Source organism: Biomphalaria glabrata, chromosome 13 (assembly GCF_947242115.1).
Source record: "Biomphalaria glabrata chromosome 13, xgBioGlab47.1, whole genome shotgun sequence".
In the NCBI taxonomy this organism is placed as follows: domain Eukaryota; kingdom Metazoa; phylum Mollusca; class Gastropoda; family Planorbidae; genus Biomphalaria; species Biomphalaria glabrata.
This window is the reverse complement of record NC_074723.1, coordinates 7664709-7677379: the sequence shown is the minus strand read 5'-3', so window position 1 is coordinate 7677379 and position 12671 is coordinate 7664709. Positions and strand designations below refer to the sequence as shown.

Below are 12671 nucleotides of genomic sequence, written 5' to 3'. Positions count from 1 at the left end.
ACAGTTCCCAAACCTTTTTCTTTTGAAAATTGTTTTAGGCATTTCGAAAATGGTGTCAGAGGCTAGAGCAGAACAAAAAATCTGAGCTTATGCATCAACAGGCTTGGAACAACTATCTTATCCTGATTCTTCAACGCTGGCAGTGGTGGGCCAAAAGTAAGCTATATTTATAAGAAATAAAAAAAAATGGTTTTATTTTATTCTATTATGCTTTTGTATTAGATAGTATTACATTTTACAATCTACCATTGCTCAGAAATCGATCTTAATTTATTGTTTTAGTTAGTACTTAGGAATATATTATACAAAGCATTACAATATATATTTATTTATTTATTACAATACTATATGATATTGCCATACTTCACAGTGGCAAGAAGATTAAAGATGCAAACAGTGATTCACATAACTATGCAGACCCAGTTGTCACCTGCATATTTTCTTGCATCTCGTGCAGACAAAGCATTGTCCGCTGGCGGTATATTTAAGTTTTCTTTCCATCTTCTGTGTCTGTCTAATAATGGCTTCTCTTTGAGTCTCAAATGTTTGTCCTGCAGTCTTTGTGAGAGCTCTCCAGCTGTCTCTTTCAGAGGCCATCTGCTGTCAGCTACTTTCTTCTATGCCAGTGAGGGTGAAATGGCATCTGAGAGGATCTTTATTATGCTTACGGGGGCATCTCTGTTACACCATCGTCCTTTAAGCTTTCCAAAGAATATTGCATTTGGCATGCGGTCGTCTCTCATGTGGGATAAGTGCCTGACCCAGCACAGCTGTAAAATGGTACTTAGTACTTTTATACTGTCCACACCAGCCTCCAGCAGAACATATTTATTTGTAATGTAGTCTTCAAGCGTAGCCTATCATGAAGCGAAGGCACCTTTGATGGAAGCATTAAAGGAGCCTGAAATGCCTTCGATAGAGCCCCCAGGTCTCAGAGCCATACAAAAGTGGGGTGAGAATTATTGCTTTATAAACATTGTTTTTTGTTGCCAGTTATCTTCAGGGAAAGCCAATTCTTCCATTTCACTTTCAAACTTCACAAAATATTAATAGAAAAGAATATAGATAATAAATAACCTTTTAAAGGATTATTCAAACAGTAATCCATTTGTTTAAATACATTTAGTGGGAAGCATGGTCGAGAGGCTAAGTGCGCTTGAACTTGGCTTGTCTTGGCTACCTAAAAGGGGGCTCGAGGTTCGACACCCGACTCGGGCAGAGTTGTGTTTACTGAGCGCCTAAAGCAGCACGGAAAACCAATTCCTAGATACCCCCTCCCCCCCACTGGTCCACAAATGAGATTGGACCAAAGCGCTCTGAGTATGCTATAAGCATGAAAGTAGCGCTATATAAAAGCTATAATAATAATAATTTAGCTCAGAATACAAGATATTTTGTTTTACAGTAATATTAAAACTAACATTTCTCTAATTCACATGTTTTGAGTTTAACATTTTAGACTGTGTTCATAATTTGTAAAGTGTCTTTTTTTTATTTATTTTATTTAGATAATCACAAACTTCAAACTTTACATGATGGCTTTAGAAGAAAACTATTGAGCCAAAAACTGACGGCATATTTTGACATTTGGAAATCAGTAACTTCTAAAGTGAAAAGTTTTCGCAATAATTCAAAACAGAAAATTCTTTACAGGTTAATAAATTATTAGATTCAACTTCAATATATTCTTATTTTTAATAAATACAAATACAATGCTGTTTTTTTAATACTATATTTTATTAGAAAATAATGTAAAATAAAAATAATTTTTGTTTATGTACAATGATCTTATGATTAATTACTGACCTTCTTTGCTGACAGAATGTTCAGAGAATGGCGTTGTGTGGTGAAGAACATTCAGAGTGAACAGAGACTTATACTTCAGTTTCAGATTCACTCCTACACTTTATTGGTGAGTCTTTATTGGTGTGAATGTTCCAGAATTTCTGTTAATATTAATAATAATAATAATAACTTTATTGTTCGTATGGAAATTTGTCTTACAATTTGTGCATTACACCAAACAAAAAACATTATAACTATAAGAAACCAAAGTGTACATTCACACCAGACTCACTCATAATTTACATGTGACAAAGTTTATATCAGATTGTTCTTATTTAATGATTTGATTGCCAGGGGAACAAAAGAGTGTTTGTGTCTGTTTGTCTTTGCTGTCTTTGCTATCAGTGTCTTGTATCTCTTTTGTGATGGTAAAATCACTAAATCCTGACACAAAGGGTGATTCTTTATTTTGAGGATCTTGTTAGCTTTTTTATAGATGTTTATCTCAAACAACTGCCCAAATGCTTGGCATTGTTGAATTAGATGTCACTCTAGAGAATTTTGTTTGCTAGTAGCCTTGTAGTTGATTAAATCTCTAAATGTTTTTCCTCCACATTTTTAACACTTGAAATAGACTCTCAGACTTTTATTTATCACATGTCTTTTGTTTCTTATGTTTTGTTTCACTTCTTTGCAATCTGATTTTTCTCTCTGAGGATTTAACATTCGTTTAATGTTACCAAAAACAATGTTCACTATATTAAGATTGGGATAATGCTTATAATAGTTTAGTTATAGAAAGTTTTATATTCTTTCATTCTGAATCAACAGGTGAAAAGATTGTTTCATCAATGGCATGATTTGTTTCTATTGAGAAAAAAATGCTTGGAAGAGAGAACACTTCAAATTGAGCAAAATGCTTTGAGTATTGCTTTGGTTTGGAGAAGGAAATCCCAGAAAACTAGAGGCTTCAAGCTGAAATATTTATTGGAAAGAAGAAAAGTAATTTATTTCCTTGGCTGAATTTTTTTTATTGCACAGTATTTCTGCATAAGAAATAAAAATTTTGGCTCCTAATTTATTTTTCTTCCATTTTTGAAAAACATTTAAGGATATCAATGTTTTTCTTAAGAACAATGTTAGAAATGAAAAAAAAATTTTTTTTTAGATATTTTTCATTTAGTTTGTAAAGTGTATTAATAATAATAATAATAATTATAACCTTTATTATCCATGAGAAAATTTGGCATATAGTTTGTGCATAAAAAAATAGATTATAATTATAATTATTTTAAAGTTAAATCTTATAAATCCCTCCTTGATTGTTTGGTATTGGCTCTGGACTCCCTTTACAATGATCAATAAGTTTGAACCCTGCCCACTGCTATCACCTGCTGTCCTGTAAGAGACTGGGCTAGGATGTAATCATCTTCATTTCTGAAAGAACTTCCTAAATTTATCAAACAAACAATCAATAGTTTATAACTTGTACCTTCAATGATTAAACAAGTGAAATGTTTAGATATAACAATAAATAAATCCAGGATTTAATGTGTTAAATAGAGTTGTGCTTCTTAAAATTTCAGTTATTTCATTACTTCCACCATTGGAAGAGATCCTTCACTCACATACAGATGCTGTACTGCCAACTGGAGGATTGGTTCCTTCATAAGCATGTTAGACTAACAAAAGTTTATCTTAGGATCTGGAGGGTTCAAACTTTGGCTCACAGAGCCAGAAAGCTCCAGACTTCTCGTCTCATGTTGACTCTATTAATGGAATGGAAAGCTTGGACCAAAGGTATCAAAGATTTACTCTGTATTAGCACATTTTTTAAAGTACTAATGTTAATTGTCTACTGGAAATAACAGAGGAAGTGCAGCTTTTAAATCTAGATCTTTTATTTAGTAAAATTTATTATCATTATAGCCTATCTTCTTTGCCTCCTATAGCATACTCAATGTGCTGTTGTCAAATTTTTTTCCGTGGACATATTGGGGAGGACAGATACGAGAGGAGGTTTCAGTTCTGTATTCAGATGAAGTAATCCTAGTTGGACCTAATGTAATTCCTCATTCTGTTTAAAAATAGCTTAAATGATTCAATTGAATATGATGTTCTATATTCCATTACCAGTAAGTCGAGAAAGACGTATCAGAGGCTTGGCATTAAAGAAAGCTTTGCAGGAAAGAAGTCTTCACATATACTTTCAGTACTGGGTAGTAATGACCCGAGTCAAGCAGTCAGTGCAGCAAAATGTGGAGACAAAGCTGCAGATCAGGTGAGGAAGATATGAAATCATTTGTGCTAGTAATTTACATAAGTTTGTTAGTGGCCCACAAAAGGTGAAAAGCTGCAATTAGTTTTTTGTGGTATGTCCGTCTGTCTGTCATATTTAGATCACAAAAAACTAGAAAAGATATTGAAAATTTGATATCATGATATTTTAGGTTTTGCATAGTTCTGAACTATGTAACTGTTTTGTTTTCAAAATTAGTTATGCAAGCAATTTTTCATAGAAATACACATCTTTTAAAACAATACATAATTGTAAGGAACAGATAATAAGAACAAAAGATAATTGTTTATACCTTTGGTACCATTTATTAATAAGGTTTTGTTAATTGTAAAGAAAATATTAGAAATTTAGATGCATACTGTTATGACCCTATTGGCGGCGCAAAAGGGTTAACTATAGGCTCAGCTGACACACACGTGAATCACTCAGGTCAGCGGGGCCATGGATAAGGGACAGTACTACGATTACACGCAAATATGACCAATGTTATGGTCATGTGGTCAAAAGCCTGCGTGTATGAGTGACACAGTGTAGGAAAGCGGCAGTTCAAGACAGGACACGGAGGAGACCAGGACTGTTAGTTGGCCATGAAGTCGGTCCTGGTTGAGTCCTCATGTGTTGATGTACAAGTCCAGATAGAGAGACAGTAGAGTTTTGTACAGTGATGTACAGAGTGACATTATAGTTGTTGATGTGTTTGATTCCAATTGTCTAGTATTGGCTGTTATCTACTTATTCACTCATTGTTAAAGTACCAGATTATTTGGAGCCTTATTATCAAGTTCTTGAGGTGTTGATGTATTGTGTTGTGTTTAGCAGTGTTTACAGAAGGCCTGATAAGGAGGAGAGATCGTAACAATACATATATCAATTTTGTTTTCTGGTATACTAGTGACTAATAGTTAAAAGAAAATGTTGATTTTTGTTCATAAAGGCTAAGAATGCACATTTTATGTAAATATTAGGCACATTATTAAGAATCATTGTTATCATTGCAAGCCTTGAAGTATCATTGTATGTTATTAAACAGTGATTCAACATGACATACAATAATCCTTATGACTCATTAATAATATCATTGCCATGCACACCACCATCCAAGATAGTGCAGAAGGTATGCACTATCAGAGACTAGACTTAGAAGGATGTTGACATTAGAGAGAAGATAAGGGACTTCTGCCTAGTCTAGAGCTGTTGAAGATGATGTGCTCAAGGCAGACGTTTTTATATGTATTTGTAATGTCCCCATGTAAATTAACATGTATATTATTGAGTTGCTTCCTTTAAGTTATTACAGTATGTTATTAAGCAGTGATTCAACATGATATACAATAGTCCTTATGACATGAAATAATACATGAAATTTCAAGGCCTGTAATGATACTAATTGTCAAACATCTAACAGTGATACAACATTTAGGTGTGGTCCTGAGTGGTTAAGCACTTGGCTTATGAAACTGGTGTACTGGGTTTGAATGTTCAGGAAGACTGGGATTTTTAAAATTTTTGGATTTTAGGGAGCCCCTGAGTCCACCCAACTCTAATGATATCTGACTTTAGTTGGGGAAAGTAAAGGTGGTTGGTCTTTGTGCTGGCCATATGACACCTGCTCATTAATTGAAGGCCAAAAACATTGATGCCCTTAACATCATCTGCACTTAGTTTCGCAAGGTCTGAAAGGGGATACGACATAGAATAGAGAGATACACTTCATACAATGCTGTTACCTGACAATTTGGCTTGGTATTTTTAAAATATTATATTTATCATTTGATATTCAAATTGTTTTGTAAGTGACCAATAATTCATTTCATTTTATTGTTCAAGGATTTTCAAAGCCTGGCGTATCTACACCAGGAGGACATGTCGCTTAAGGGAACTAGAAGATTTAATGTTACACAGAGTAAACACCCGCTTACTACACAATGCTTTTGTAACTTTCCGGTGGCGGGCAGAGTATTGCACTAGCCTGAATGAGATGGCAGATAAAGTGGTCCATGACAGGGAAATGGCCACAATGCGGGCAGTGCTTGTCTTGTGGAAGGAACGGATCAACAACATACAAGCTAAAAGGTAAGGAAGTCTTTGTAAATGAAATAAATGGAAAAAATTTTAATTCCTGAACTTTGAATCTTTTGGGAAATGTTGTCATTATGGTTTAGAGCAAAAATATTTGTACAATAGCAGTGAAATTATTTTCTATTTTAAAAGTTAACTTTACTAGTTATAGCTGAGTTCTAGGAGTTACATATAATTAGAGACAGCTAGAGATTAGTATGTATATTAGCAAAGTATATTTCAAGTTAGAGCAGATTAGAATGTAAAGGTCTGATGTCCTTTAAATCTTATTAAAGATTGTGGGTTACTTTGTTAGTTGAAATTAATATAAATGTTTGTTAGCAGAAATTTAAATAAAATAATCTAACAAGGCTATTTTTCCATCAAGCCAAATGTAAAATTGAATAACTTTTTCAAAATCGCTCATTTTAGATTTGGTTTAGTTTGTTTGAAGTCAAATGAAATCACTACACACAGCAAACAGATCCCATTGTCATGTTTTGACTAGTTATGTACATGTTTTGTTTGTAAAGTGTTTTACATAATTCGGATGTTCCTTCAGAGTTGAAGATAGTTTACTTCCTAGTCCAAACCTCCCGCAGGACGACGGGGATGGGAGCGGGCAGGGTTTGAACCCTCGACCGTCGATAAATCTGAATGACAGTCCAGCGCGCAAACCGCACGACCAGGCAGCCATCACTTGTATCAAAACCTATACTCATTATCAAGTCAAGGCAGTTGTATAAAATATTATAAAACCAGATTGAACAGAATATACCAATGTTGGTCATCTGCTACTCTGTTAGATGTTTAGATTTATCAAGTATTCTAGTTATACACTTAATAGAGTTGTTTAAAATGCAAGCTCAGTGAGACATAGCATAAAGATATCATTTAACATTTCAATGTTTGTAGTTTAATGAAGAAAGAGTTTAAAAGATGTATTTAAGCTGTAGAAAATGATGGAGTATAAATGTCTGAACTAGCAAATGTTTTGGGACTTTGTATTGATAAGATTGAATTACTTTTCTTTTATAGATGCTATCGACTTCTTTTAACTGTAAGAGTTGTCAAAAGATGGCACAAATTTGTCACCAGCAGACGTTTGGAACATCAGAGAGATGAAGATAATTGGAGCAAGGCTGTCAGATTCTACAACAAAAAACTTTGGTACTTTAAAAAATGTTCTGAATTTGTGGTAGATTTCTATCATTTTACACAAGTATAAGTACACAAGTATGCTATAATATAGCATATATCTTGATTTGGGTTCTCATAAGGAAGTGTTCCCCCAAGAAGTAAATAAAGCAAACAATAAAATGGGGGGAAAAAAGAATTTTTCATAAAATTATATCCATTTTCTACAAAAACTAGCAAGTTTCATGCCATACTCTTTGGCTTCACTCCTACTATATTGGCTTTAAATTACAACCAGAATGTTTATAGTAGAATTTTGATACAAAACTAATGAATACACAAACCAAGTCATGGGATCATCTTGACGTACTTGACTTAATCCTTTTGACTCCCAGTTGAGCATAGGGATGCAATAGAACTATGCCATTGGACTCTGTTCTGGGCTATCCCCCCTCAGCTGGGTCCAAGATTTGTCAGCATACCAGCTTTCTGTGGCCTTTCACTGGTGTTTGTTATGAACTCTTCTTCTTTTTGGCTTTCTGATGTTGTGGTTTCTGTAGCAATTAATTTTTTTTAAAGGGTAAAGTTACTAACCTCAGACCCAACCCTCCTTTACCTGGGCTTGAGACTGGAGTTTTTTTCTTGGCAAAGTTCATCAGCTCATCTGGTGTTTCTAAAATGCTAGAAATTTTGTCTACGCTCTTGAAAGTCACAGAAAGGACAAATCTTCTTAAGTCAGACATTTAAGTGATGAAATGTAAAACTTTGTACTTCTGCCTTGTGTCTTTTATTTCAGCAAGTCTGTGTTGACTGCATTGAAACAGGAAGTCTCTGTGCACAAGTTGGTTGAGAAAAGAAGGCAGAGGATGTGTGAGAGATGTGCCATGAAGTGGAAGTCAAGAGTAGATCTCACCATCACTGCTGTGGAAATGGTAAAAGTCATACATTTTTTGTTTTATCATTTAGTTGACACCTTGGATTAGATTTCCTAGTAAGTTCTCAAACCCCAGGGGTCCACAGGAAGATGAATTACAATTAAAATAACCTTTTTTGGCTAAAAGCCAGTTTATCCAATTTGATAATTTTCATAATAATCAACTGGCCCCTCACTACTGTTTAATATATTTATTATGGATATTCCCAACTGGTTATTGAACCCTTTTGTGCAGTCTCAGATCCCAATCACAGATGAATACTTACTAATACAGGAGTAGTTTTTTTTAAATATCCACAAACAAGAAACCTTAAACCAAAGTTTGAATAAGTAACCACAGTTTTCTGGTTACAAAAACAGATTTCAATTTTATATCCTGCATTGTGGGTTATTGTACTGAAGTTGTTGACTGCTTTCCCATCTTCTTAATTGGTACAAGGGGAATTCATTGCCATAACGATCCCCATCACAAATAAAAGAAACCTACTAAAATTTTGTGCTCATTGAGATTCACTGTTGCTACAAACATTGAGCCAGACATATATAAATTCATAAATTCTCATCAACTTCATCTAAGTCTTTAATTTTTTAAATTTTACTTGTAACAAAAAATTCAATAAACTGCCCTCTAACAAAAAGATTTTTGTTTACATATGTAACTTATATACTATGCATTTATGTAGTTTTTCATTAGGGGTTCGTGGGCAAGTTTTTACTATAAAAAGGGGTCCCCAAGTCAAAAAAGTTCAAGAATCACTGGTTCAGGACACAGTAATTATTTTCTAATGTAAATCTGAACAAGAGTGTTCAAGAGGAAAATGAAACTTTTATTTCCTTCATGTAGCTTACTTCATCCTGGCAACCAGTAATGTTGTGTTAAAACAGTTAGACCCATTCTGCTCTGTTTATACCCTGTCATTATCATGTTGTCTTCTGATGCATATTAAGCCTGTCTCTTTTTCTGTTTTCATCTTATCAAAATTATTGACATTTTAAAAAAGAATCCCATCTTGAGCAGAGTTGTGCTTGTTGAGCACACAAACATCATCTACCATATGCTTCCTCCTTCCTATATATATCATAGAGCTCTTAGCTATAACTAGAAAGATATGTTACACAAAAAGCAATTTAAAAAAAAATATATTCATTAAAAAAAGTTTTAATTATCTATACAAAAATCAATTTGATTTGTTTAGTTTTCTGAGTGATTAATATTCTTTGTGTTTCTTTATCAAAGAAACTCTTATTTTATTATTGAATGAAAAGTCACATTGTTTAAAAAAACAACTCCCATCTGAGAATATTTCTTCAGGAGCGTGAGTTTAATCTGAGAAGATTCTGGAGTAAATGGAGAACTGAATACATTAGATGTAGCTCCGTCAACAACTTGTGTAACCAATATGACAAGCATACACTAAGACAGGTGAGATTCATAGGTTTCTCAATTTATTTAAAATCTGGTTTGTTACGGGTATTTACAAAATGTGTTCTCAAATTCGCCCTCTTGTCATCCCTTTCTGACTGTAGAAAATAGAAGAGGTAAAGGCTGTAGAAATTGTTTTAGAGGACAAAAGTCTGAAACATTAAAGTCATTCTTGTATAACAGGTTTATGGAATAATTAAAATCTCTGGTTAAACCACATAGGGCTACCTTAGTGAGGGGGCACTATTTTGAATCCACATGTAGACTAGGTATTGTAAATTCAAGATTTGACATGAGCTTAGTCTTGTTTGCTTCTTCTAGATACCTCACCCTACATGTACTTGAAAAAGATTGATCCCAAGTAGGCCTACTATGATGATATGAGATCATGGATGACTATATGCTATAAAAATAATATATCTCTAATTAAGCCCCAAATGATCTATTTTAGACTTTATTTTACCTAGGCTTATATAATAATGATTTTAGATGATTTGTTTGAAACAGTGAAATATCTATAAAGAGTCTATTTTAAAGTGGTGAAATCTATCAATAAAGAACCAAATTATGAACTAATCTAATTGTGAAACAGTGATTGAATTTAGCCTCTTTTTAGTGAGAGTCATGTTTTGGGCTTGTTTTAATTTTTTGTAAAACAGTAATTAATGAAATACTTTTTGACTATATAATATGTTATCCTAGCTAGTAAAATTTCTCCCACATCAAAAGTTAACAAATTAGGATAAAACTTTCTAATCTTTGAACTAAATTTAGTTGCCAAAGTCTCTGGTGTGATTTTTATATAAGACATAAGTAATCAAACTTGTACTCACAAAAAAAATCTTTTTTTTTTTTAACTAATAAATGTATTTGTAATGTTTGAAGATTTTCAAAGCCTGGCAGAAACTTTGTCAGAAACAACCAATGATGCTGCTGCAAACGACTACAATACCTCTGTCATCTGTCAGCCCTACAGAGCCAAGAAATTCTTTACTCCCTGTTCCAGTGTCACAGAGCAAGGCAATGCAAGGACACAAGACCTCACACAAGAGTTGATCATTCATCACACATGTCTCACATAGCAATGTAAGGGCACAATACTTCACATCAGCATTGATCATATTAAATTTGTACCATATTTGAAGCCATCAAAATGTGAGTTTTTCACAGAGCCTCTAAGAAAACATTTCTACCTCTGGGCTCAATATAGATTGCATAATTTTTTAAATTTAAATAAAAAACATTTTGAAGTCAAGAAAATAAGAATATAAAGAGGCATTAATAAATCAAACACAAAGCCATTACATACAAATAAAAAATATAACTTATTACATACTCACTAGTATTAGAGCATATCTCTTATTCCTTTTGCTATGCTATGATAGTACAGTATGTATCTCTAGTAGACAAAGAAATCCTCAATGATATGATAAGAATGTAATTTTTTTATAAAGAAACTTACGAGAATTAAAGCATGTAGATCTTTCTGGCGATTGTACATATCATGCATTATGCCTCCCTTATTACATGAAACAGAAACTGAAAAAAGGTTGATGATATTTGACTACATTAAATTGTGACCTATGGCATTCTTTGTTTTGTAATGTTGACACAAGATATATGTGTGTTCTTTGTGTAGAATAGGAATTAAAATGCTTGTTCAAAATTGTTGTCTATTTTACAAGAAAACAATTTTATCGCCCAAAAGAGGAAATTATATCATTATCTATATTTCATGAAGATTGTATGCTTTTTTAAATTACTTAAAAACACTAAGAATACAAAGTTTTATGTAGATTTATTTTTAAACACTGGATACTTATGATTAAAATGATGCTATTTTTTTTATTTTTACAAGTATTTGGGAAAAATATTTGTTTCAATCAAAGAAATATATGATATTAAGATTTACTCTAAATGAAAAAAAAAACATTTATCTTACTGCATGTGTGCTGCTTATGATCCATCAGTGCCTTTGAGCAAAAATATTAATATAGCCTTTTGCATTGTGTGACTAGGGGGGTCAGTCCTGATCTATGTTCACATCCTTTTCAGCCTCTTTCCTGCTTCTGGTGTGTTTACCATCTACCATCAATTGCCCTCTCTCATTGTCCTTTACTTTCAATATTCTACAAATTCTGGTGTGAATATATATGAAGGCAAATGTTTTTTTGTTGTTTAAATTATTTATTTTTATCTAAGAAATTAATAAACTGTCTCATTTTAAACAAATGCTTATAACAGTTGAAGTATTAACCTAGAAATGTAAAGTTATCAAAATACTTTGTTCTGTACTTTTGGTCTGGACTTATGTATTGTTCTAGAAGTACTTATTAAAAGACATTTGCCTATCAGTTTATTTATAGAACATATTGTTTAGGATTATATAAGTAATTTAAAAAAAACTAAATGTGTATACTACTAATAGATTATAAGTTCTTTATAACATTTCTATTATTAGAAATGTAACCTTTTTATAAATGATAGATTTAGAATTTGGTGAAAACTATTTCCTTTGTATGATATGAATCTAAGCTTTTAATTGGCATTCCTGTACAAACTAAACAATAAGAAGAGCTGTACAATACATTATTTATTTTTATTAAAACTTTGTTTAAGAAATTATTTTGAACTTCAGATATTCTGTAGTTTAAAGCCTACAATCTGTGATACATTATACCTGTGATAGATATACAAGTATGCTTGTAAGACAGAAATGTTTGTTTATAAAGTTGTGAGTCAGAAGTGTATCAGGGAATGTGTGTGTTTAAAGCTGTAAGAAAGGAATGTGTGTTTCTACTAGTAGAACTTATTGTAACTTATGACTATTTCTTTACATGTGAAAGTTATGTTTTTAAAAGAACTGAGACTTTAGTCCAATTTATTTGAATTGGAATGTTGAATTCACTTTTTTTTATACTTAGTTTCATTAAAGTATTATTTCATTATACTTTTGTCCTTAAGATTAGTTCTTTACATTAAACTTTAGCTGTTTCTATATTTGTACTGTTTACCCAATAATATGGACTAAAGTT

General features: G+C 32.5%; 1 protein-coding gene across 1 annotated transcript in view; it reads left to right on the top strand.

Moving 5' to 3' along the window:
• The window catches only part of LOC106063179 (uncharacterized), a 52371-nt gene extending 39787 nt beyond the window's left edge, over window positions 1–12584 (top strand). The window contains exons 26-36 of the mRNA XM_056007778.1: window positions 39–156; window positions 1509–1653; window positions 1822–1912; window positions 2617–2787; window positions 3372–3585; window positions 3922–4066; window positions 5912–6157; window positions 7181–7312; window positions 8076–8211; window positions 9526–9636; window positions 10522–12584. Of these exons, the coding sequence (XP_055863753.1) occupies window positions 39–156; window positions 1509–1653; window positions 1822–1912; window positions 2617–2787; window positions 3372–3585; window positions 3922–4066; window positions 5912–6157; window positions 7181–7312; window positions 8076–8211; window positions 9526–9636; window positions 10522–10692 (1680 nt within the window). The 3' untranslated portion in view covers window positions 10693–12584. The remainder of the gene's footprint in view (window positions 1–38; window positions 157–1508; window positions 1654–1821; window positions 1913–2616; window positions 2788–3371; window positions 3586–3921; window positions 4067–5911; window positions 6158–7180; window positions 7313–8075; window positions 8212–9525; window positions 9637–10521) is intronic.
• Window positions 12585–12671: the final 87 nt, after the last annotated feature.